We start from the raw sequence: 25,385 nt of genomic DNA, 5'->3' as shown, positions 1-25,385 counted from the left end.
AATATACGACTGTCTAGACTCCAGGCTGTGCACATATAACATATACATATGTACATCTGTCTTATAGAATATGAAGAATACTAGACCCTATTGTTTTATTTGTGAACAGATTGTTTCAAGTCAGACGCCGGAAAATAGAAGCGACACAAGGCGAACAAATTAAATCCCAACGAACGCAGATGTCGACTGACTAAACTTAATTACCGTGCATGTATTGTCTATAGAAATTCTAAATTCGCTATGTCCTTTCTTTTCACAGACGCCATTTTTCAACTGAGATTTGAATAAATAAAAATGTAGACCATAGACAAATCTGTGTGTTTTCTGGATAATCGAGACTATGATTTTTAGTAGTCCTATAAACGTAGGTTTTGGCCATCTATATATACCATTACTTTCTATTGATTTCATGACCGCATCCTTCTCTGTCTTAGAAAGTTTGTCCACTGCTGAAGAAATGTTTTGATCCAAGAGTATCGAGATGAACAAAGGAACGTGACCTATTTTTCTGATTGAATAGTCTAGATTACTGTCTTAAGAATACCACCCGAATGCCTATTAACCTCATGTATAGAAATATATCTTTTTTTTCTGTTGTTTTATGCAAATAATGTAAATTGTGTTTTGGGCACAGTGGAATGATTTCAAGAACCTGACCGCAAAAAAAGGTCGTCGAATAGAGGCGAGACACTGGATGACTCGGCAATCTTTGTAATTTTTAAATGATCGCACCACGGGTGCAGAATTAGAATTTTATATGTTTGGTTCTTATCGACTGATACTAGATTATGTAGCAGTGTATCAATATATTGACATAACCCAGCCGTCTGGATGTTAAGTCTACATTTTGCGTCACATTATCACAGAATAATATATAAGCAACCATGTACAATATTATTCAGTCGTAATCGATGGAATCTTTCACAAATTGTAAGATGTGTGTGAAAACATACTGAAAGATTGCATGGATAACGACTTAATAATATCGTACATGGTTGCTTATGTTTTCACACACATCTTACAATTTGTCAGATTAAATCTGCTTTCTTATTATATAATTCTTCTTTTTCTCTTTGTAATAAGGATTTTAGGCTACACACTACGTTCCTTTTCTTCGATTTTCAGATCAATCAATAGTCATTAGGGCGTCGCATTGATTGTGCAGAATAATCTGCAGTAAGAGGATTTCCAGTCGATGGAGATGCAAAGTTTGATTATATATTGGACGAAATCACTGTACTGTTGAGTACTGAACAGTGCCAGCGTCTTGTAAAGGGCGTGAAGGTATACGTAAGATCAATAGAAATTGAACCCCCTGGCTTAAAACACGACCTCCAAGTTGATGTGTAGAAATGATTTCACATAATGGGATCTATTTGCCACCACTTAACTTCTTTAATATTTAAATGATGTGACAAAGTACTCTATAACTTTCATCAAATTGAACGATCATTTAAGTGCTTAGGACTTTATGACCTCAGCTGGTTTTTGATAATCTATCTATATATTTGTGACTGTCGTTTGTCTGTCTGTCTGTCTGTTCGGGGTTGGCGGCTACACTAGGTCTGCCCCGAGTCTGAAATTTCGGGTATAGGGGTAGCTCGGACCGGGGAGTTACATAGGCCAGGTGGCGTTAGTCTACCACTTCCGGTTTCGGAGTTATGACCCCCGAGCGAAGCCGGGTATCCTGCTAGTATATAATATTGACGTTTCAACTCTGTATAAACTTCTGTTAAGGCACGAACTGGCTATGGTCTAATTAAACATGTAATTGATCCCATATGTCATTTACATGACCTATGTACAAGCTCCACGTAACTTCAAAGGAATATGCACTGGCCAGTAAGCATACCATGACTTGATAAAGAGACACTTGCATCTATGATCATGAGTCTTATCTATTCTCCGGCGCGATATAACCAGGAGTTAACTGACAGACATACAGAGCGGGGAGGAGAAGAGAGGCTTGGACGAATGCATGGACTCATCCGAGTTCAGCCGCTGCCTTGGCAGAGGGGCGGAATGCTGGCTTTAATATAGTTATGTACCGACCTGATATGTTCATGTCGTAGTCTAGTTCCTGTATATTAGTTTAAGTTCCTGTATTGTTTTGAATGTAGATGTGTTATATTATTTTCCGGTGTAAATAAACCCTATATGTACCAAACTGATCTCTGTTATCACTAAATTAGTGTTACAATCAATCTTACTGTTTTCGGATTTTTAGGGGATTATTTATATCGAAATTTTAAATCGTGTACATACGACTGCACGATTCAAACGTATCTGGATGTGAACTTGTCATTAATATAAATTATTTACCATTCACAGGTTGTCAAGAAACTAAACATCGCCGACAGCTAAAAATGTTCAAAAGATCAGTTCATAATTAAAGCATCTAAAGCGCCAAGGGAATAGCTCTGGATATTGAAAATCAATCGAATGTTTACTTTTAAGGGAGCGGATAGACCGCATACATTTTGGGGAGATTTATTACTGAAATAGACAACTCAAATTAAGGTTTTGTAGAAAAGAAGAGTATCAAGAAATATTGAAAACCAAAAGTCTTCTTCCTTTCAGTGATATTAGAAAACACATATCGAGATTTCGTAACAAGGGGTGATTATCGGAAACTGTCAAAAACCAAAAGGCCGCTATCATTTTCAATACGATATACGGCTGTATGCATAATTGCATCCTCTATTATGCTAGAGCAAGAGATGCGCACGACATGAGTGACGTCAATATACGGATATATCAAAATGTCGACGTCAAAATCGACCTTCTTTGCGTGTACAGGAGTACACCCTTTTATCCGGTTTTTTTTTCACCAATAAGGTCGCTCCTTCCTGTTTTTATATAAAGTAGATAATGCCACTCTCAATACAGTTGTCAAATGTGTTCATTCACGATGCTTTTACAAATTGACCTTTTTAAGATAAAAGACTGAAAAAAGAAGAATCAATAACACTGTCCAGGGTACTAATGTTTTATTTTCATGTTAATAAAAAAACACTCATATTTTCCTCGTTTTTCCATTTCCTTTGACAGAAAAATCGCTCAGCATCCAATTCAGTTAGCTTTTAGAATTCACCAAATTAACCCATGACGTTATTTATTACATCCAATCCGTTACTTCGTTGAGAACAATTATCAAAATTATATCTGCAACATACCAATCTATTTAAGCCACAGGAGGTGCGGGTCAGAACAGTAAATACAGCCGCCTTTTACTGAATTACATAATGCAATTTGTCGCGAAACACCGCGAATTACACAGTGAGCAAACAAAGTCAAGAGGTTATCAAGTGGAAATCTAATTGTAAGAAATACACGTAACAGAATCAATGAACAAACGAAAAGCTCCTTGCGTCGGACAGTCATGTGTGTTCCGTATAACTAAGTTGACAAAATTACATTTCTGGTTGCAGGAAAATCAATGCGTTTGCTCCAATTAATCAGTTATATGGGTGTTCTAAGACGTGATTTTATTGTATTTTGTTTGCTTATCGTGAAACAAGTTGAATAGGCAGGCGGTAGACTTAAGTTTTCACATCATTAGATGCTCATATAGAAAGATGTAGCCTTTCAATTTGCTGACCTTAGTCAATAAACTGACCTTTGGTCAACCGGAAGAGAGTGAATCTACATGTATAAATCTTCACTTCTCCATTCCGAGATTTTATTGAAGCGTGTTTACACGTTATCGTTCGTTGTTGCTTCAAGAGCGTGTACCTTTATCAAAAGGTTATTTATGAATGTATGAACTATTCCATCCTTTCTATTTTAGTCAGCTGATAATAGGATACGTGGAGAAAGTGGAGCTAATTAGACAAAGTTAGCTAATGGTATCGAAAATATCAATATCATTTCATCATATACATTGAGTACAACAAGCAACAGCTGAGATCCATGGACACTGCTTCATCTAAACTGCAACGTGCGCACAAAGGAATTTAAAGAGGAAACCAATTTTACGTCATATAAAAAAAAATATTCTGGTTATCAGATACTGCTGCATCACTTAAAAAGGGCAGGGTGGGTGTACGGGGAATGGCTGAACGGTTAAACGCGTGCATGAAAGAACACAGCGTCTGTCATCAAATCAAGTTGTGTGGTTTCATTCCCCGCTTGTGCGTGACAAAGGTACAGTGAAATACGTTACGCAATGAAATACGCCACGCGAGTCCAATATTTCACAAGTATAAATAATGTACAATTGGCAAATTGTCCGAACGAATATTTTAAATAATGGTACGCCAACATCAAAGGGTGACGTCACATCTGTATTTTAAGTAGATATAACGGGTTGTTAAACCATGGATTGTACTGTATAACGTAGAGAAAACACCATATTCCTGAAGCAATGGCCCGAGAAATCCATCTCTAGCCATTGCTGTACTGAGACCGAAATCTTGGGTTTTTGACCATCCAACCAAATCACTCCTCAGGGGAATTTTCACGACTGACCGCTTAACGGGAGTTACGTCTTAATAAAATCTCAGTGTTTGTTAGTAGGCCTATTGATTCAAGTAAAATTGTACGCTTGGGTGCATCGGGAGCAATCATCGATACTCGCATCGGTAAATTGTGCCGTCGCTGAAGTCCGCTATTGGAACGAAAATTCTTTGACTCAAATCTCCGATATAAGCCTCTGATATAAATTCTGTAAACTTGTCGTTTGTACCAACATTAATTATTGTCCACGTATTAAATAATACGTATCCTTACTTGTGAAGAAAATTCATGAAATATCAAAAAAGCACAAGTAAAAAACAAACAAAAAAGTTTTGGAATTCGTATTTCTATCGAGTTTGACATTCCAAGTCTTTTTTTTAAAACAATATTTTGATTCATTAAATCTAAATTCGTATTTCTATCGAATTTGACAGTCCATCTCTTTGATCCGTTTTTTTTTGTAAGTCCAGGACAGTTGATTAAATGTATTAAAAGATGGTGGAAATATTGTTCGTCTGGTGTGTGGTCTACGGTGGCTCATGATACGACTTTTTAATATTTTGTAATTTTGGGTTTTGTTTTTTAGTTTTAGGTTTGTTTTTTTAGTTCTCACCAAATGGAAACGTTTTCACATAGGTGACAAAATTTCACCTAGGTAGTAACTTACTACAAATTACTCCACGATATAACATAGTCATGATCATTGTTCAATATAATGATCACTACTCTTTGCGAATTGTATGCCCATTGACTTAAACTTCTTTATTCTCCAAAACTATAGATACATAGTTATTGGGATAATGTAAATTTATATACAATGGTTCAAACGCAAATGACATGTGCGAACAATTAAGTAATATCAATAATTAATAAATGATAGTGACAATAACAATAGTGGTGTATATTAAGTATATAACAAAAGGCTTTCATGGAGGATTAACTTTTAATGTAATGATTTTATTGAATCGACATAACTTCTGTAATACAACAGTGTTTTAACAATTAATAAGATTTTGAAAATTGAATGTATTTGGACAATTTTGGCGCTTATCTGGCAATAATCGTTTTCTTTCAGAAGATATATATTTACAATTTGAAATACAGCGGAATTCGTCACCGATGTCGGCCGAGTCACATACATGACAGAATCTTTGAAAATTGAATGCATTTGAACGATTTTGGCACCAATCTGGCAATAATCCGTTTCTTTCAGAAGAAAAATATTTACAATTTAAAATAAAGTGGAATTCTTGGTGTTTTAATCCACGTCCCCGACTAAATCGGTAATCGGTGACTTCCAAATCTGAATCTAGACAAGGTTTGTATGTTAATGTTTGTTAAATTGATAAAATATGGTTCTAATTTGATATCGGTTTTAAATATTTTGTAACAAAGACATTTTGGTGAACATTGTTTATCTGCTAAACATTTTTGTAAAAATTGGTCTTTCTTTTAGTGATATTTCAATTCTTTTAGTTGTCCAATTATGTATCTAATATTTGAAAGTTCCACGTATAGGAAAATCCGATTTCATTTAAAATATTTTTCAAGAAATAAACCCATTTGTAATCAAAATTATATTTGGAACTGTTGATATATAAAAGTTTATATAAGGAAAACGATAGTTTACCGTTTAAGAGTCTATTCCAGAATTTTGAATAGCCTCGTTTGCCACACAATTAGTATTTCTGCAATATTTTCCTATGCACTGGTTATTAATTGTGCATAATAAATTTCCTTCGTTACGACGTTAGGACGTAATGTAGCCGGGATTGTCGTTATATGCTTTTTTTATATTCACATATAATAGCGCTCAGGTAAATCCCGATTGATTTGCTATGCTGTAATGTATTGGTTGTTGATCGGACTGTTAACCAGTCATAATTTGGAATGGAAATTTGCTGTGAGTCTGGCAGTGTTTAGTGGGATTAGGTATAATCAAACACTGCGAGGAGTACGGGAGATATTGATCAAAACTTTAAAGTGATGGCCTGTATTGTATGCGGTGCAGCAAAACATTGAATTAATGGGTTGTACTTTAGAGCAAAATATTACAGAAATAAGTAATACATCAAAGCAATAGGTTGTGTTGTATGGTGTTATAGTTAGTCCGAAATTTCGGATCCTGCGTCAGATCTAGTTTATGAAATAAGACAGTCAGGGGTAAATTCCCCGATTGAATCCCGTAGAGCCACCCCTCTTCTGCGTGATACTAAGTTAGAAATTAAAGTAATACACTGAATCATATATAGTAAGAAATTAAGTTAACGGACTGTAGGAAATTAAAGTGCCTGTATGGTACATAGAAAGAAATTAGATTAACGGACTGTATGGAATATACATGTACTTGAAATTAAAGTCATGCCTTGGATGATATAAAGTAGCGGACTATTTATTACAAGGCAAGAAGGTATGTTACAGGGTAAGAAATTAAGTAATGAACAGTGCGAAATAGAATAAAGGTATGTAAGGAATTAAAGTAATGCCATGGATGGTATAAAGTAGCGGACTCTATGGTACTGAGTAAAACATTACATAAATGGCTTTATGGTATAAAGTAATGGGCTCTAAGACATTACATAAAGGGCTTTATGGTATATAAAGTAACGGACTCTATGTACGGTACTGAGTAAGACATTACATAAAAAGCTTTATGGTATAAAAGTAACGGACTCTATGTATGGTACTGAGTAAGGCATTACATAAATGGTTTTATGGTATAAAGTAAGGAACTCTATGTGCGGCACTGAGTAAGACATTACATAAATGTCTTTATGGTATAAAGTAATGGACTCTATGGTACTGAGTAAGACATACATAAATGTCTTTATGGTATAAAGTAACTGGTTCTATGTACGGTACTGAGTAAGACATTATCGTTTCTTATATACTCAGCCAAATTAAAAACTTGACACCCGGGATTTTTGGGACTAGATTTTTAATATTTGGTTTAAGGTAACTATTTTAGTGTTATGTTGTGCACAGACGACCTTGACATCAACAGAAAGCAAGAATACGTCTCGCCGAAAGTCCTTGACATTGATAACGTTCGTGATGTCACAGTACCCCCCAAAATGAAATTCACAGACTTGGAGAACAATCGGAATAAAGTGTTTAGTAACGGTTGTGGCCTCCTCTAGCGTCTCGTACTGCCACACAACGTCTTCTCATGGATCTCAGAACATTAGTAAACACTACCCGAGGAAGACGTCGCCACTGCTCAGCAAGAGCATGTTGAAGGTCCTGCAACGTCAGTGGTGGATTCACTTGCTGACGAACACGTCGACCCAGTTCGTCCCAGATGTGTTCAATAGGATTAAGGTCGGGGCTAAGCGACGGCCAATCCAGGACTTGGACACCGGCATTTCTTAAAAAAATATGGGTACCAATTGCTGTATGGGGTCGAGGATTGTCTTGTTGAAACGTTAGTCATGGCCCATGTCTCTGCATAAACGGAAGAGGAACAGGTTGCAAAATCTGATCCCTGTACTGGACAGCATTTAAGTTCCCTTGGACAACAACAAGAGGAGAACGTCCATGTGCACAAAAAGAACCCCAAACCATGACGCTGCCGCCACCAAATCGGTCAACTTCTCTGACGCATACTTGAGCGTAACGTTCACCTCGTCTGCGGTACACTCGGACCCTGCCATCGGCGAATCTCAAAGTTAATCGGGATTCGCACTAAACACAACCGAATTCCACTGTCTTTGAGTAAATCTTATGTGTCTTGTGGCCCACACAAGTCGGTTACGGCGATGAAGAGGTGTCAATATTGGTCCATTATAGGGCCTGCGAGCTCGAAGACCAGCAGCCTGCAAGCGATTTCGAACAGTTTGTGCAGTTACCCTTCCACCAAACATCTCTCTACTTGTGGAGGTTGCAGTGACAAATCTGTTTCTAAGATGACGTAATCGTATTGCTTGATCTTCCTGGAGTAACGTCACACGTGGCGCTCCCGCCCTTGGGCGGTCGGCAAATAGTTCCAGTTTGAAGCATTCTTATTCTAAGATTAATTATTGTCTGGCGTGAACAATTAAAGGCTCTTGCAACAGTGACCACAGACTGACCAGCATAGAGCCTACCTATAGCACGTAGACGTTCTACATTTGAAAGGCGCGGCATTTTCTAACAAAGATGAAAATAACAATTTTAATTTGTTTTTCCAGTTCAAGTTACGTGTGCGTGTTCAGTTTAAGCAAACTTGCATCGAATGACCTCACGAGTTTGTGTTTGCGAGTGTTTTTCAGGTTTTTCATCTTTATATGCTCAAAAGTCACGTGATCCACGTGACTTTACAATTTTATGAAATTAAAGGCTTTTTACTACTTACTATCGTAAGAAACACTTTAAAATTTATTTGACTTACCAGAAAATTTTTTTTGTGGAAATTCATCAGTGTCAAGTTTTTAATTTGGCTGAGTATATTTAAATCATTCTGATAAGGTAATAATACATAAACAATTTTTTGTTTGTAAATGTTTTATAATTAGAAACTCTTTACACATCAATTATATACAATATATATACATCGTTCATTTAAATATCACTTGCTTATTTATAATAGTTTTGTCTAAAAACAGCACCGCCATGGGCTTCTAGTTCTATGATTTAACGATGAGCCTGGGGCGATTCTAATTTTTTCATTGTACCCTATACGACATAGATAAGCTGAGCTCTAATAAGTTGCTGATTTTGTATAGTTCAACCATATTTTCCCACTAATTACATCGTCTGCTTTGTGGAACAAATAAGTCAACATGATCCAAGAGGAATTTTTCTGAAGGGTAAAAACATTGTAATTAATTCTCGGATTTTATTCATGAATTTCATCTATTTTTTCATCGACATGCTCACAATGTCATTTGTCTCGGGGTTAAATTGGTTCATAATTATTTGTGTGTGTGGTTCTTTGATTGAAGCATTTATATACACATGTGAAAACTCAGAAATTTGTATGATTTTTGGTTTAAAAAACAAATAAAAAAATAATAGAAAGCCAACCCAAAACGTTATTAAGTAACGACTTTCGGGTATTCGAGTACTAATAGTAATTCAAATAGATAAACACGTGATATTATTTTTATATTCTTTGTTGCTGGGATCTAGAATCTCGAAAACGAGTTGCAACAATTTAACTTTTTCTATAAGAACGACGTAAACTGGGTACATTGGAAAAATGACTAAAAGATCACTTGGTAGATGGATTTAAAAACAAGATTTAGTCTGAATTGCTGATGTAGCTTGCAAGCCGTTATGATAGAAAGCAAAGATTAACTTATGGTTTGAAAATGAAAGAGATGTTATATTGATATGATCCTAACCTTTTGGGTTGTTCTTTCACTAAACTATAACATATATTTCCGAACTTATTCACTTTTTTCATTCTTATTTTCATATCATAAGGTCTGTCATTGAGTCAACTGGCGTGGTTTCGATTCTGCGGTTGTGCGTGAAAGTAGGGTCGCCTGCACAACTTAGTGGGTTTTCTCCGGGTCCGCCGGTTTCCTCCCACTGCTAAATACCCCTACACGCAAGCGAATTGTTGAAATAAAATTGAACCATGTGTTAGTCCGGAAATGACCTAGTTTGTGTCGAGTGGACGTTAAACCCAATTTCTCCATCTCTCTCACTCTTATTTTCTAATTGAATTCCGGTTATATGTGTACAAGATAAATTGATAAAGTTAGGTTGCCATACAACGAAGAATACACCAACAGCAGCTAAGTCGTCTGGGTAGTCAGTAGATGTTTTCACATTATGATTTTTTAAGTAAATAAAAAGCAAAGTGTATATTATTACAAGACATTACTCTAGGTTTTACACTTATTTTTCGCGATAATTCGAAATAAAAAATGTAAATTGAAGAACATGACGAATATAAATCAGAAATAATATACATTTCAAGCAGATCGGATAAGTTAATGGAGCGCCAATAAGATTCCAAACCAGTCCACAAGGACCATAACTCTGGAAGTAATTAACGTAAATGTTTAATTGGATAGGCTAGCCCGTCTCATAAATCTGAACAAAGAATAAGCAGGGTGTGGAAATCATTCTGCAGAGTAACCAACATCTACAAATTTGGAAGTTTTTAAAATTCAGTAACGCTAACAATGTATATATACATTTTGAAACGGTCGGATAACTTCATAGAGTGTTCACAAGAAAGTGTTGACGACCGCCCAACGGATGAGTGCTACGGCAAAAAACGATCACATAGGCTAAAAGATATACACTTTCAACCAGACGCACAGAATGATGGATTTGTAATATCATAAAGAACTACTTCTTGGTCATCCAGCAATCGTTCATTACTTTTTCTCACTCCATATCCAAGATATACCACCAAGCCTGAAAAATATAATATAAAATTTATTTATTACATAATTCTAAAGTAATACTTCTATAGGTGTCCTACAGACAGAGCAGCATAAACAAACAATGAGCATCAAAAGAAGAATGACGGAAGTCTTCAAGTCACACATCTTCCAATACGCAGAGTAATGATCTATATTTGCCAAAGATATTGTGTAATTATAAGTACGCTACATGACAGCTAGACTGCATGGAAATAACTGTGTAACTCGAACACACAGGCCTAGATAGGATTGATCCACTTCGAGATTAGAAGAAACTTGTTTTCGTGTTCTGATTTAAATAACACAATCAGAAATGTTTATTTCATCGTTGTGGGCAATTAAAATCCTTTACATCGACATAGTGCTAAAATGGTGTATTTATCTACAGGGGAAATGCAAGAAAATGGTCAAAACACGATTCAAAGGATATGTATCCATGATGCAGCAACCGGGCCCCTGTCTATTATCACAAGAGTTTTCGTATTACTTGAAAAATTTGAATCCAATCTCGTCATTCAGAGAACAAAGCCACTGGCCACGAACAAATTTGGTCGTCAAAGGGAAAATTAAATGAAATTTGTTTTAATCTCGGATGGGGGCTAATCATGGATATCGTTTTACCCAATTCTAAAATATGGGCCGTATTCTGAGTCTTTGGGAAATTCCAATGGGCCACACTACACTACACCCTGCGGACAACGGGATACAGAACACTGCCCAAAAAATACAGACATATCAAGCAATACACAACAACAGTATATATCAAATCAAGTGAATGGATACGGGGGCCAGCCGTAAGTTCAGCAGTTTCCAGTATTACTTTAATCAGATTTACATTTTCTTCAAATCGTTCTGATCAATTCCATGTTAAACAAACTTTTTATGATCGATCACGCTAAATCGTTTTCTGATCATCAAATGCATTTATACGACTTATACTAAATGTCTCAACAAATTAGGTAAGAGTATTATCCTCAGCGGACCACCAATCTCGTAAACGATTTTGTCAATGTTCAGACAACAGAGAAACCATTGTATAAAAACTCCCAACAAATCGCAGAATAAAAATTGATCAGTCGAGCTTTATGTTAAGACTTGTTTATCAATCCCCTAATACGTGACCTCATATTTAACGAGAAGAAGATTCCACGATGATATTGGTACGCATGTATCTAGGTGCTAGTTCTCCCATATCCGACGATTTTATCGCAGCCTTTGGGCAACTTGAATCGATTAAAACGATTGCTTGCCATCTCAGAATTAATCTGTATTATTAATGGCGCTAGTTCCACGGTCGCCTGGAAATGGCACACATAAAACTACTATAGTCTTTCGCAGGCCCTCGAGGGAAAAGAGCATCCTACAAGCCTGCTATAAGCCAATAAATTTATTATTGATAGTTTGACTAAGCTAGTAAATATCATATATTATGTCCAATTTACCCATTACATTTATTGCATTTTAAACCCAGCGACTATAAAGCATATTAAGTGAATTCTTGACCAAACAAGCTTACAACCGGCCTCGTTTACCGTGCCTTCAATTATAGATGATAAACAGCAATGGTAATGATTGGAATACAACCTCGTAGATTATATTACAAGTTAAGAGATCGATAATCTACGTAGCTTAATATTAACTATATTTTATAATTGAAATAACGGATATAAAAAGTTACATTGTATTAAAAGAGCAACCTTGGATATATTTTAGTGAATAAAACTGGTTAAACTGTTTGAAAGATTCTTAGAAACCTTTATCAGCACCATGTGCAAGTTTCTGTAGCTGATATGTGGTACTTTTTAGAATAAATCCAAAGTTTCACGTTCCTCGAGTGATTGGTGATTAGTCCTTATATCCCATGCTATATAGGTTCATATATTGGCCGAAGTAAAAGTAGTGAAAGTCGAGATATTATCAATTAACCTGCTACGTAACCCCACACGAAAAACCTTGGCGGCAACAAGAGGTATTCTAAAGCCCGAAGAATAACCAATCGAAGTAATAAAAAAAATATTTGAAGTATTAACAGTGAAGATATGAATTATAAGGTATTTTTGAAACCACCAAATTCTGCTAATAGCTTAATTGTCATTTACATGTAGAATCGTCTTTTGACGGGGTTGGTAGCGTACCTAGATTTGTTTTCAGATTTAGATTACTCGAATGATCAACACAATATCATCAGTAAGACAGATTCCAAATACAAAGCTTGCGCTGACCGCAAAACAGATTAGGCACTTCTTGTAACCAGCAAAATGTTTAAAGGAGAGGGGAGGGGGTCCACAAGACCCCTTGTTTCCGATAATGTAATACTTTTAGTTTCTTGTCAATGTTGCCGCTGCCTATTTGCGGCATTATACACGACGATAAGTAGCTTACAGTGTATAAAATTCTCGCTAGACAATTAAGAACCACTTCTGCACAAATTATGGTCGTAGGGTCCTGAAATACCGCTTGTATCCGCACAAGGGTTAAGTAAATCCAATGCTCGTTTTAGAACAGCTGAATCTCTTCATTTCAAACTTTCAGACGAGGCAATTTGGCTAATTCATCAACTTTTGGAGTTTGATTCGCATGCTTATGCTAACCGTTGTCAACGCATACCATGTGAAGCCTGGGACCACCCCTTTAAACATTTCATTGTTTTTGTGTGGTCTAAATGAATAAAGCGCACTGCAATTTGGATAGTTTTCGATTTACCATGATTTGATTAGACAGGCACAGGAAGGGAACAAGTTAGATTATACATATGTAAAGTTTAAGCCAGACCTGCCATTATGTAGATGTTTATATACTCATCACAGCCGTAAACTATGATGGTTTTAAATGAATTCAGCAGACCCTCGTGGGAATGATTTGCTCTTAGTAGACCAGTGGTTGGATTTTCTTTATATGGGTAAGTCTAGGGTTCAGTTCAAAAAATTCCAATATATAAGAAAATTCCATACAACTCACAATAAGTGTCTTATCAAATATAATATTGGTTGTTGTCATAAAATGCGATTTAAGACTAAATAAAACTTACTAGGTCCACATTGAAACAATAGAAATAATCAAAAACAAAAGTCATTCATTGAAACTTCTGATTATTCAAAATGTATTGAACATCATACATCAAATATTATTTTTCAATCGTGGCGAATCCAGCCTCAACTGTTGTGGCAACTGATCTACAAATTTTTTCACCAAAATAAAACGAAACGAAAAATTATAAATTGGTAAAATAAAATATTTTCAATAAATTAATGTTCATTCTAAGACATCCCAGGGGACATCACTCGATAGGAATATCGATAAAGTTCGAAATAATAATGAAAATTTAACTTTGAAATCATCATTTTAGAAAATCTTTCAGTCACGTTTAAACTTAAAATTTCACAAATCAAGTCTTTCTTCCTTTTTCATCAATAAAACTAGTTTAGTTACTGGACGTTTCAATACATTCCCATCTGAATATTTTACATCCACAATTCGTACTAAATTATCATCTCCGGAATAAGTGTTTATAATCTCTGCTAACTTCCATTTTCCACGTTTAACATTTTCATCAACGACCAAAACTATGTCTCCTTTATTAAGGTTTTCTCGGGTGTTTGGCCATTTGTCGCGAGGTGAAAGTTTCTGAATATTATTCATCCATCTACGCCAAAATCCGTCTATCATTGTATTACAAAGTTCTCTTCTCTTACGAAGATTTCCGGTGTATTCTTCACATGGAACAACTGGGTTTTTTAAATCTCCTCTTCCTATAAGAAAATGATTCGGTGTTATCGGCGGATCATCCAAAGGTGACGATGAACTTAGGGTAAGTGGGCGACTATTCAATAAACCACTAATTTGAGCAAAAATTGTTTCCCATTCAACAAAAGAAAGTTTGTCTGCTTTAACTAAATGTCTCATCGATTTCTTAATTTCCTGTACCATACGTTCTACAGCTCCCTGGTGATGCGGTCCACCAGGAGGTCCGAACTTCCATGTTATATCAAAACGTTGACAGTTCGAGCGTATTTCATCTTGATTCAAACGTAACTGTAGTTCGCGTATTTCATTGTCTGCTCCTCTGAAGCATGTAGCGTTATCACTGATTAAAAGTCCTGGTGCTCCACGGATACTAATAAAACGTTCTAGCGCTTGTAAAAAAGCTGCAGTAGATAAATCCTGAACACATTCTAAATGTACTGCTCTTGTCACTGCACACGTGAAAACTGCACAATAACCTTTTGTTACTGTATTACGATTAAGTTTAACATTTACTGGCCCTAAATAATCCATCATTGTAGTCTGAAAAGGCGGGGTACATGGCTTTATACGAAAGTCTGGCAAATCAGCCATTCGTTGCTCTACTGTCTTCCCACGATAACGAATACAAATTACACATTGGCGAACTATTTGGCGTGATAAATTAATATCTCCAATAATCCAATAAGTCTTGCGTATTTCAGCTGCTGTTCTTAGATGCCCTCCATGTAATGAATACTTATGTCTCTCTAAAGCTATAAGATAGCTAATATAACTTTTCTTCGGAAGCAAATACGGATGACGAATATCATACGAAATTGGTGCATTGTGAATTCTTCCTCCAACTCTATATACTTGATCTGTATCGTCGTAGATTGGTTCCAGTTTCATTATATGACGGTTATCGAAATCCAAATCTTTTTGGGCATATCTAATCCAGTATAATTTTGCTTCATTGATTCTTTTGCGAGAAGGCCAACGAAATATAGTCGTCGTTAAATCCTTTAACCATTTATTCCTAGGGATATCCTTAAGCGATAAGATTCTTGCTGTTACCATTACCAGACGAGTCCAACTTGAGAACCGACGAGGATCCAATAATGTATTGTCTTGATCAAGTCGAGCAGCTAGAATTTTGGCATTTCTGACGTGGTATTTCTTAAGTTCTGTATCTTCTCTATCAATAGAAACATTAGGAGTTATTGGCCACTCATTCGAAGATTTACGTAAAAATCCAGGCCCGTTGATAACTGTACCTAGTTCATTAGCTTTGACTCCTCGGGACACTAAGTCAATCGTATTCTGATCACTTGGAACATACGCAATGTCTTTCACAGGATTAAATTCAGACGTAATCTCCCCAACACGATACGACACATATGAACGAAAAGATTTAGACTGTCCGCGCAACCAACTAATTGCTGTAATACTATCTGTCCAGATCTTCATGTAACTTATCTCAAGTCGTAAAGCGTTTCTAATTGTGATCATCAATCTCGAAAGAAGAAGTACTGCTTGTAGTTCTTTCCGTGGTATACTTGATTGTTTCAACGGCGTAAGTCGAGCTTTTGCACATACAAATGTCAAATCAGCTTTATCTTCGTTGTCTGGCCATCTTAACCAAACTCCTATTCCCATGGCATCCTCTGACGCGTCGCTTAAACCATGTAGTGAAGAACTTGGTAAATTGGGCTTTCCACGTAACCTCTCAGGTATAAGACATCGGTGAATTTCTATCGCACTAACATTCTGCAAATCATGTTTAATTGTCTCTAAAGTTTTATGTAAATCACTATATGGACTAATCGGATCATCCCAGCCCATTTCATACTGCCAGAGCTGTTGTAATAGAATTTTCGGGCGTACCAAGATACCAGATAAAATTCCGTAAACATCGTAATAACTAGCTGTCATCCTCAAAATATTACGTTTTGTAGGAATGAAATCCTTTAACGAAACTTCCTTCACACTCAGAGTATCTTTGTTAAGATTCCATTTCGTTCCAAGTACCGTTGTCGTACTGTCATTAGGATAATACTCGGGATCACAAAGTTTTCTCTCATTCGATAACCATTTTCGAATTTTAAAATTTCCTTTCTCTAAGGTCGATATAAGTTTAGACTTTAGTTGTTTGGCATCATTTAACGATCTTTGTGAATCGGTCAAATCATCAACATAAAATTGGTTGTTGGCAATTCGTTGAATTTCAATATCATTAGGAGCATGTTCAGCCGCGACATGCCGTAGAGCAATAATAGCTGCTGCTGGAGAAGGCTTATCTCCAAACGTAACTGTTGTCAATTCATAAACTTCTATAGGATCTTCGGGTTTCTTACGAAAAACATAACGATGAAATCTAGAGTCATTTGGATTCATTCTAACAGCTTGAAACATTTTACTAATGTCTGCGATTACTCCGATTTCATACTCTCGAAAACGTAAAGCGATATCAAATAAATCAGTGTTCATGTTATGACCTTTGGCAAGATAATCATTGAGAGAATGTCCTTGAAATCGAGCCTTTCCGTCGTAAACTACTCTAACAGGCGTAGTCTCCGAATCTTTGATTACTCCAAAATGAGGTAGAAACCACATCTTCTTGTTGTTGGATATGTCTGCATCAAATTCCATCGTTGATACAAATCTTGCGACTCCTCGAGTAACTTGATCATCCATTTGTTTGCAGTAAATTTCCCATTCTTTCGGGCGATTCTTAAATTGTTTCTCTAAATTCTGAAGACGTTTAACAGCGTAGTCGTAGTTATTCGGTAAATCATTCGGTGATTTCTTCCAAGGAAGGTTAATTTGATAAACTCCATCACACAATTGTGTTACGCTTTGTTGCATTTCGTCTGTCGCGATTTTCTCTTCAGCTTCAATAGAACATTTACAATGTTTAGGTTCAATTCCCATCCGTTCAATTCCTAAAAAATCTTCTATTTCACTAATTGCTGTTACTTGAGTAAAGTTTATTAAAGCATTAGATTCGGTTTTAGTGTTACGACCGCCTTGAATATACCATCCTAAGGGACATCTTGCAGCAATTGGATCATCTTCTGTAGGACCTTTGACGTATTCTAGAGCTGTCAACAAATCACTATTTTCAACTCCAAGAAGAATGTCTATTGTCTCAGTGGTCGCTTCATCAATTTCAACGCCTGATAAATGTGGATACTGTTGAAGTTGTTCGTTCGTAACGATGGGCGTGTCACCGCAGGGATTTTCCATCTCTGTAAGGCGAACTTGTCGTGAAAATTTACCATCTAAACTTTCAATAACACATTCTAAAACTCGTAAACGACAGGTTATAGAATCACCTCCTACTGTAGTAATGTTAAAGTCTTGCATAAGTGCTCCATCGCGTCTTTTGATGATTCCAAAACGTATGAGCGAAATCTGACTTCCAGAATCGAGTAAAATTCTAACGATAAAACTTCTAGAACCATGACGTAATCTACCCATGACGGTTGGTAATACACAAGAAATAAAGTTAGAGTTTATTTTGGAAATTAACATCGAATTAACTCGTTTCTTTGTAGGTGTAAATTCTGTAGTTTGTTCATTTAAATTAGAAGTCGTTTGCCCCTGTCCGTCGTAATGTTGATATCCTTCAAGCCCATAAACACGAGGACAGATTGACGAGAAGTGAGTGTCAAGTTTACAAGCAGGAATCTGACATGGTTGAATAAACTGGCACTGTTCATATTCATAAGGTGGTTTACCAGATATACAGTTATCATGTCCACATCGATGACATATACCATTCTTATTCATGATTTCAAATTTCTCAAGCTGTGAAAGTGTCTTAAATTTATGACACCCTTTCAGATAATGATTTGAGAATTCTGGGTGAAGTGGGCATTTCAGAGGTTTAGAGTTGTCTGTTTTCGCGGTGTCTCTATCCCTGTTACCACTCTTATCTCGGCTTATACTTGGCTGTTGACTACTAGTATTACGGTTATAACCAGGGGACATCGTTGAGAAATTCACAGATTTATTAGACCTCTGAAATTTCTGATAATTATTAGGTGATCTACTATCACGTGATTCGATAAATGGACCTTTAGCTTTCTTAAGAAGAATTAATTGCGAGTGTAACCACTTTATGAGGCTATTCAGAGAATCGTCTATGTTGTCATCACGAACCTTCTGAAGGAATAAAATACGATGTTCTTCTGGTAATTTGCGTCGTATTTGGGTAACCAAAACTCTTCCACTAAGATCTGCGCTTTTGCCTAAAGAGTCCATTTGAGTTTCAAAGTTCTGAAGAAATTCTACAAATTTTTCCATTCCACTAAGATTGGTTCTACCTTTGACCTCATAAGAGTTGATATTCTCTAAATCTGTCATAAGAGCTTCTACAACTTGATCTTCATCACCATACGCTTCATCTAATATCTCCCAAGCTCGTTTAATACCACTACAAGCTTTAATCTTATTTCTCTCTCGTGAACGTTCCATAGATTCTGTCAGTTGATAAAAACATTCTATATCATTGAGACTCTGCGAATAATGTCGAAATTGTTCCTTAAATCTTCTGTAATCTCGTATGTCACCAGAAAACGTTGGAAATTTCAATTTAGGCATCCTAGCATGTACAGGTTGCGGGGTTGATGTAGGCCTTACTTCTTGCTGGGTATGTTTCTCATCCTCGATTAATATTAAACGTTTAGTTTCGCGAATCAACTTGTGAACAAGCGGAATAGCGCTGTTGCTTACATCTGAAAAATGATTTTCTTCGGCATTTGCAATTTCCTGTTCGGCCTTATCCATATCATGTTCATTACTGAAATCGTCGGGCTTCAATTCAGCACACTTGAGTCCAATCACTTGATCATTTGTCCACTGTAGAACATCTAAATTTTCTCTAATAAGATCGGCTAATAATTTATATTCTTCGTGAGGAATACCTTTGCCGGCGAGAAGGAGCGAATTTCCATCTTTCATAAGATTGGTAAGTTTCCTTTTAGCGTTTCCGCGAAGCATTTTAGCCTCTCGAATGGTGTTGGGTACTTCCATAGCTGATATGAAATTTCGGCTTGTCTTGTACGGTAAATATACGAATAACTACTTGCTTTTGTTTGTACTGAGTCACTGTAGTTGATAACAATAAACCAGCGGTGAAAAACAACTCACAGAATGACCAACGTAAACACACAAACTGAGTCACTGTAGTTGATAACAATAAACTAGCGGTGAAAAACAACTCACAGAATGACCAACGTAAACAATGTCAGTGCCGATTCATAAGTACGTTCAAATCAAGTACAACAACCATACAACGTTGCCGGATTTTCTTCACTAACAGATTGAAAAAGCTGTCATAAAATGCGATTTAAGACTAAATAAAACTTACTAGGTCCACATTGAAACAATAGAAATAATCAAAAACAAAAGTCATTCATTGAAACTTCTGATTATTCAAAATGTATTGAACATCATACATCAAATATTATTTTTCAATCGTGGCGAATCCAGCCTCAACTGTTGTGGCAACTGATCTACAAATTTTTTCACCAAAATAAAACGAAACGAAAAATTATAAATTGGTAAAATAAAATATTTTCAATAAATTAATGTTCATTCTAAGACAGTTGTGGTCGTTTAAGTTTCACACCACTTTCTGTCGATTTCACGTAGCCATAGTTTTCTCTAGAAGGCAGACCAGTTACTAATGAATAAACCCCTTTCTATCAGTAAAAACCGAGGTCAAATTGATATCTAACAATGTTTTTGTATATATTTAATCGACTACATTTTAAATTAGGAAACTGGCTATTAGCCATCCACCCAGCGCAATGTATGTGATTACACTCTGGTGTTAAAAGGAGAGTCGCGGTTGGTCGTCTATAGTGCGTGGTCGCATTAGGCCTCAAAAATGTGTGCTTGTCCTGTTATTAGAATCTGTTTCATATTTCCATTTCATTTACAGCGTGCGGCAATTGCTTGGTTCAGTGGCAATTTCTTCAAGATTTTTTTAGAGAATGCATTAAAGTTAACCTATTTGCATCTTAACATATATGCCGATCCATTCGAGCTTTTATATCCCCCATGACACCGCCATTATTTCGTATAACTGAAGTCAAAAGTACGACCGCTATAACAGTAAACAACGTTTTAATGTTATCAAGTACGGTTTAATATATTTTTTTTTGATTAACGAAGTGGGTTTTTTATAATTGCATTCCATCTTAAAATCTGTAATATAACTTAATGAAAATACAGAAATTATTATATGAACAGATTCTTTATTACCATTTTATCATAATTACACGATGCCAAAAACAGCCATTTTTTATTCAATAATATTAAGGCTATAGATATAACTAAGAAAAATCTATGAATACCACGAGTATTCAGAATGTTCAACAGTTACTGATTTGCATATAACATATAATTTCTCTATCGTTTATTTGCAGTATGGCGTTACCTTGACAAGACCGGAACCGCTTGCCGTAGAAGTTAAACAATAGGCCAGAAAGCCTAACGGTTTCAAGGTTTACGGTCTACGATAAACTGAAATACTATGACGTCTGTTGGTATTGATGCAATCGAATGTGTGTTTATTTCAAAGTAGGATATGAAACTATCAACCAAAGACCACATGGCCTGTTATACTTGAATGTTTCTGGATAAAGAAAAAAGAAAATACTGAAGCCATAGATGCCAGAACTGCATCATTAAGCTCAATTATGATCTCTATACTATTTTTCCTATTCTATTTGAGCAAATTAGACATTACTGTTCTCTAGTTGACGCAAAGTTAAAACACAACTATAGATCTCTTTGTTCTTGGTGTAAGTTTTGTTTCCAAAGGATTGCATTGTTGATTGTTGGCGTCTTCGTTCAAAATTTTACATCAATAGATAAGGCTTATCTTCAGACGTAGGCTGTATTCCTCACGAACAAGTCCAAGCGAAACTAGCAGTAGTAAATAAAAATACATATCATTTAATCTTTAGAAACAACAATCCAATCATATAAAGCTAATCGACTAATCAATTCTTTATTTTAACCTAAATCATCCAGGTTCAGCTCCTTTAAATCGAGACCCAGAAAACTATTTCATTTGAACTTAGGCAATATGTAATAAAACAAACTAGTATCAGAGTAATATATTCGGTGCTGTCTATTATTAATAACAACAACTGTGTTCTAATTCAGTCTATCAATGTACATCATTTGCAATAACCAATACACTAATCTGAAACCGGATGTTCCTTATTAAAACAAAGTAACAAAGTAATGAATAAAACAAAAACCGACCACCAGTAATATATTCGACCCTGTCATATTATTAATAACAACTGTGTGTTGTATGATTCCTGACACGACCTCCCTCTACAACTGGTCAGATCTTGATATTGTAGTAGAGGCCATCGAAAGTATAAAAAAAACGAAACGAAATAGAGATCTGTATTTTAATCAGATTGCGAAAAGCCCGAAAGTTGGGTTGGGGGGGGGGGGGGGGCTCGTACGGCTATGGTTCCGAAAATGAACTGAAATGGGGTTTAACGTCCTACTAATGGCCATGGTACTAATTCGTTCAGTACTGTCATATTATCAATAACAACTATATGCCCTCGTATTTGTAATGTACATAATTTGCAATAACCAATACATTAATCTAAAACCGATTCTTCCTGGGAGAAATATACATTAGGAAGACGTACGTCCTTTAATTTATCAAGTTATTGGTAATAAAATTGCGATAGAATCTCCCGTCTCTCATAAAGAACGCGACAGAGATGTCAAAGCACTAATTCACACATTAATTGTCCAATAATTGCTCTTTCCTGAAAGTTCATGACATGCTAAATATCACTAAAACCTGACTAGATTATTTTCATTGTACTATCAATCTGTCGTGTTGCTCGTATGATCAAGTAGATTTGTTCATCGATGTAATCTGAAGAAAGCAAACTAAGTCCAATAGAATACGTTATAAGAACCACTTTATCGACGAGTTTTTGCTATTGTTAAAAAAAAGCCGATTTTCTTGACTAAATAAATACAAGGAAAAGTGGCACCAACGCTCAAGAAAATTGTGCTTGTTCTTCGATTTTGCGATAAAACCCGGGCTATTATCAATGAGAAAGTAGCAAGCTTTCTCCTGGTTTCTTGCATCAAAAACACATTAAATGTCACTTGCCATTTCCTCTTATTATTTGGATTTATGGCGAAACGACAAAATCTACTTCCATGATAAATTGAAAGCCAATCTTCTTTTATATACTGGTGAAAGAGAAATTTGTTTGTTTGTACGCTGTAGGAATCCAAACGGTTAATCTTAAAAAAAATAAAATAACTTCATAAAACCAATATTTTTATTAACAACATGAATGATGTTATTTAACAAAGACATTGATAATTAATGGTTTTTACATCATTTTGGATTTTTAGAAAGAAGCGGTTGCCATGCAAGATTCGCCTAGAAATTGTGACCTCAAGATGGTCCACAATCTTAGTATTACATATTTTTACACTATTTGGTCACAAGGAGCGACCTTTTTGTCGGACAGTTTCGAACAGATTTAGTGTGTAACGGTGATATATTTGAACGGTTTTCAAAATCGGAAAAAAAAGTATAACCTTTAGAGGGACCACAAGCTGAAAACGCGATTTTTCTTATAATCGGGAGCAATAGTCCGGGAAGTTACAGTCCTATAATATGCACAAATCCCGAAAGGATCCGAGATCGTTTGGGTTACAGACATACATTTCAAGTTCCATCAAAATTGGATGAAAATTGGGACCCCTAGAGTGTCTACAAGCTAAAATAAAAAAAGGTGAATTTTCGTACAATGAGGGGCAATAATCTATGTAGTTACGACCCGATACAATATCGCATGTATAAAAAAGGAGATTTCTGCAACTATACATTTGAGGAAATTTTGAGGAAATAAAGTTAAAAACAATCTAGTGTTTACAATAAGATAATTTACTTGCACGTTATTATTACACGTAAAGGTGTGTGAATAGCATATTTTAGAGCCGAGTAAAATGTTAACATAAGGTTCGAATTTTAGGCAAAATACAATGACAACCAATGCAACCTATATTGAATGACCCAAGACTAACCCCAAAGGCTCCACAACTCGGTCTAGCATCTAGCCAAGGGTGGGGAACTGTTCAGACAAAGCAAACATATGTGATTCAAGCCGAGACAAAAAAAAAAAGAGATTTGGCGATGGGCGAACTTCACTCTTAGCAACTGAAAAAGATTGGCTATTACTATCTTATTTATTTAATTGTCTAAATATAATGTCTCTTATATAAATACACAGTATGTCCAATACATTGCGCATATAGCACAACGTAGTGACGCTGAATCTAGCAGGTTAAAGAACCTGCTTTTTGATTATATTATATTTTACATGATGAAGCCAGATCCCCGTGGGAAACAGATCATTGATCAAATATACCTTTCGATCATAAACGTTACAGATCAGTTGACCAAAATAACAGTGATGTAAATTACGATAATATTGTTGCCTTTATCATAATTATTATCAGAGCTGTCAAGCTCTACTAGGTTTCATTTCCCCACGATAACTACATAGATTTCGCTGTCGGGGACAGGAAACAGTGGTGGCAGAAACTGCCGAGTTGCATTCATCTTTATTGAACTTAGTGAACTTTTATCATGACATACCTTTTGTTAACAGATGTCGATCTACTACTGAATAATGGTTAAATGTGTTGCATTTGATTTGTAAACGGAGTGAAATTGGGATTAGTTTTCTTCAAAAAACATATGAAGACGGCTATACGCGATGTACAAAAAAGGAAATTTACCTGGAAATTGGGGTTTCTACCAATTTCAACTGTCAATGAATCTTTTACTTGTACGGTTACGAGTACGGGGGTGGAACTCGTTTTTTTGTTTCATCCGAAAGACTAGATCAAATTTCTTTGCCATACTCTACGTCCTGCACCCTTGGCAATGAGAAACCAGGGTGTAAAATTCCTAGAGAAACACCGGGATCGAATTCGGCTTCCATTGTGTTTAGTAACTCACATTTAGAGGTAATTAAATCCCCTGTGAAAGTTCTGACGTCTGTTTGTTGTCAAAGGCCAACTTCCACAACCATTTACACGAATTAATTACATTTATTGCAATCGACAGCTTCAAATTAGCTTCTTTGATTTAAAGCTCACGTTAAGATTTCTGACGTACAATGCATAAAGAAAACATATTTATAGCAGAATTTTAAGTGGCTGTCTATTATGAAGGTTTATTGTGGCTTTACAAATAAATCCTGTGGACGTTTTGTTCTTTCTACTTGGACACGAAGACGCCTTAAAATAGCGTGATGAACGAATTTTTTCTAATTTTTAATGGGCCATTTATCATCATCTAATTACCATTTCCTGTCCACCTGCACGCAGAAGTCTTAAGATCGCATATAGGAAATGAAATCATTAAATATATGTCTATGTTTTCTCGCACCCAACACACAGCCCTTACAGGAAATTTACTCGGGAATAAATAAACTACTCCATGGCGTTCACCCGCGCTGTCATTCTACAATGGCGGAAGCAACAAGGATCTAGTCGCTAATTTAGTGACGTAATGCAAGCCATTACAGACACCATCAATCTCAATATGTGTTTATTGACGGACTTGTACAAAAACCAATATCAAGCTCTAATAACAAAGTCCCTCTCGGCATTGCAATTTTTTTGGTTTTCTAAATAAGACCGGAGTTTCGATTTAAAACCTAATGGCGACACAGAGATATAAAGTTCACAATTTTAAGACATTTTGTAAACGAAAAGAAAATCAAAGAAAATATGCCGTGATCGAGAGAGATAAATCCT

At 35.9% G+C, this 25,385-nt stretch overlaps 1 protein-coding gene across 1 annotated transcript in view; it reads right to left on the bottom strand.

The window, feature by feature from the left end:
* Positions 1-8,934: 8,934 nt before the first annotated feature.
* The window catches only part of LOC126827790 (high affinity cationic amino acid transporter 1), a 59,957-nt gene continuing 43,506 nt past the window's right edge, over positions 8,935-25,385 (bottom strand). Inside the window, exon 8 of the mRNA XM_050557326.2 lies at positions 8,935-10,812. Coding sequence (XP_050413283.1) covers positions 10,700-10,812 — 113 coding nt within the window. The 3' untranslated portion in view covers positions 8,935-10,699. The remainder of the gene's footprint in view (positions 10,813-25,385) is intronic.

The sequence above is a fragment of the Patella vulgata genome, chromosome 7 (genome assembly GCF_932274485.2).
Source record: "Patella vulgata chromosome 7, xgPatVulg1.2, whole genome shotgun sequence".
NCBI classification, from domain to species: domain Eukaryota; kingdom Metazoa; phylum Mollusca; class Gastropoda; family Patellidae; genus Patella; species Patella vulgata.
This window is presented reverse-complemented; position numbering and strand designations above follow the sequence as displayed.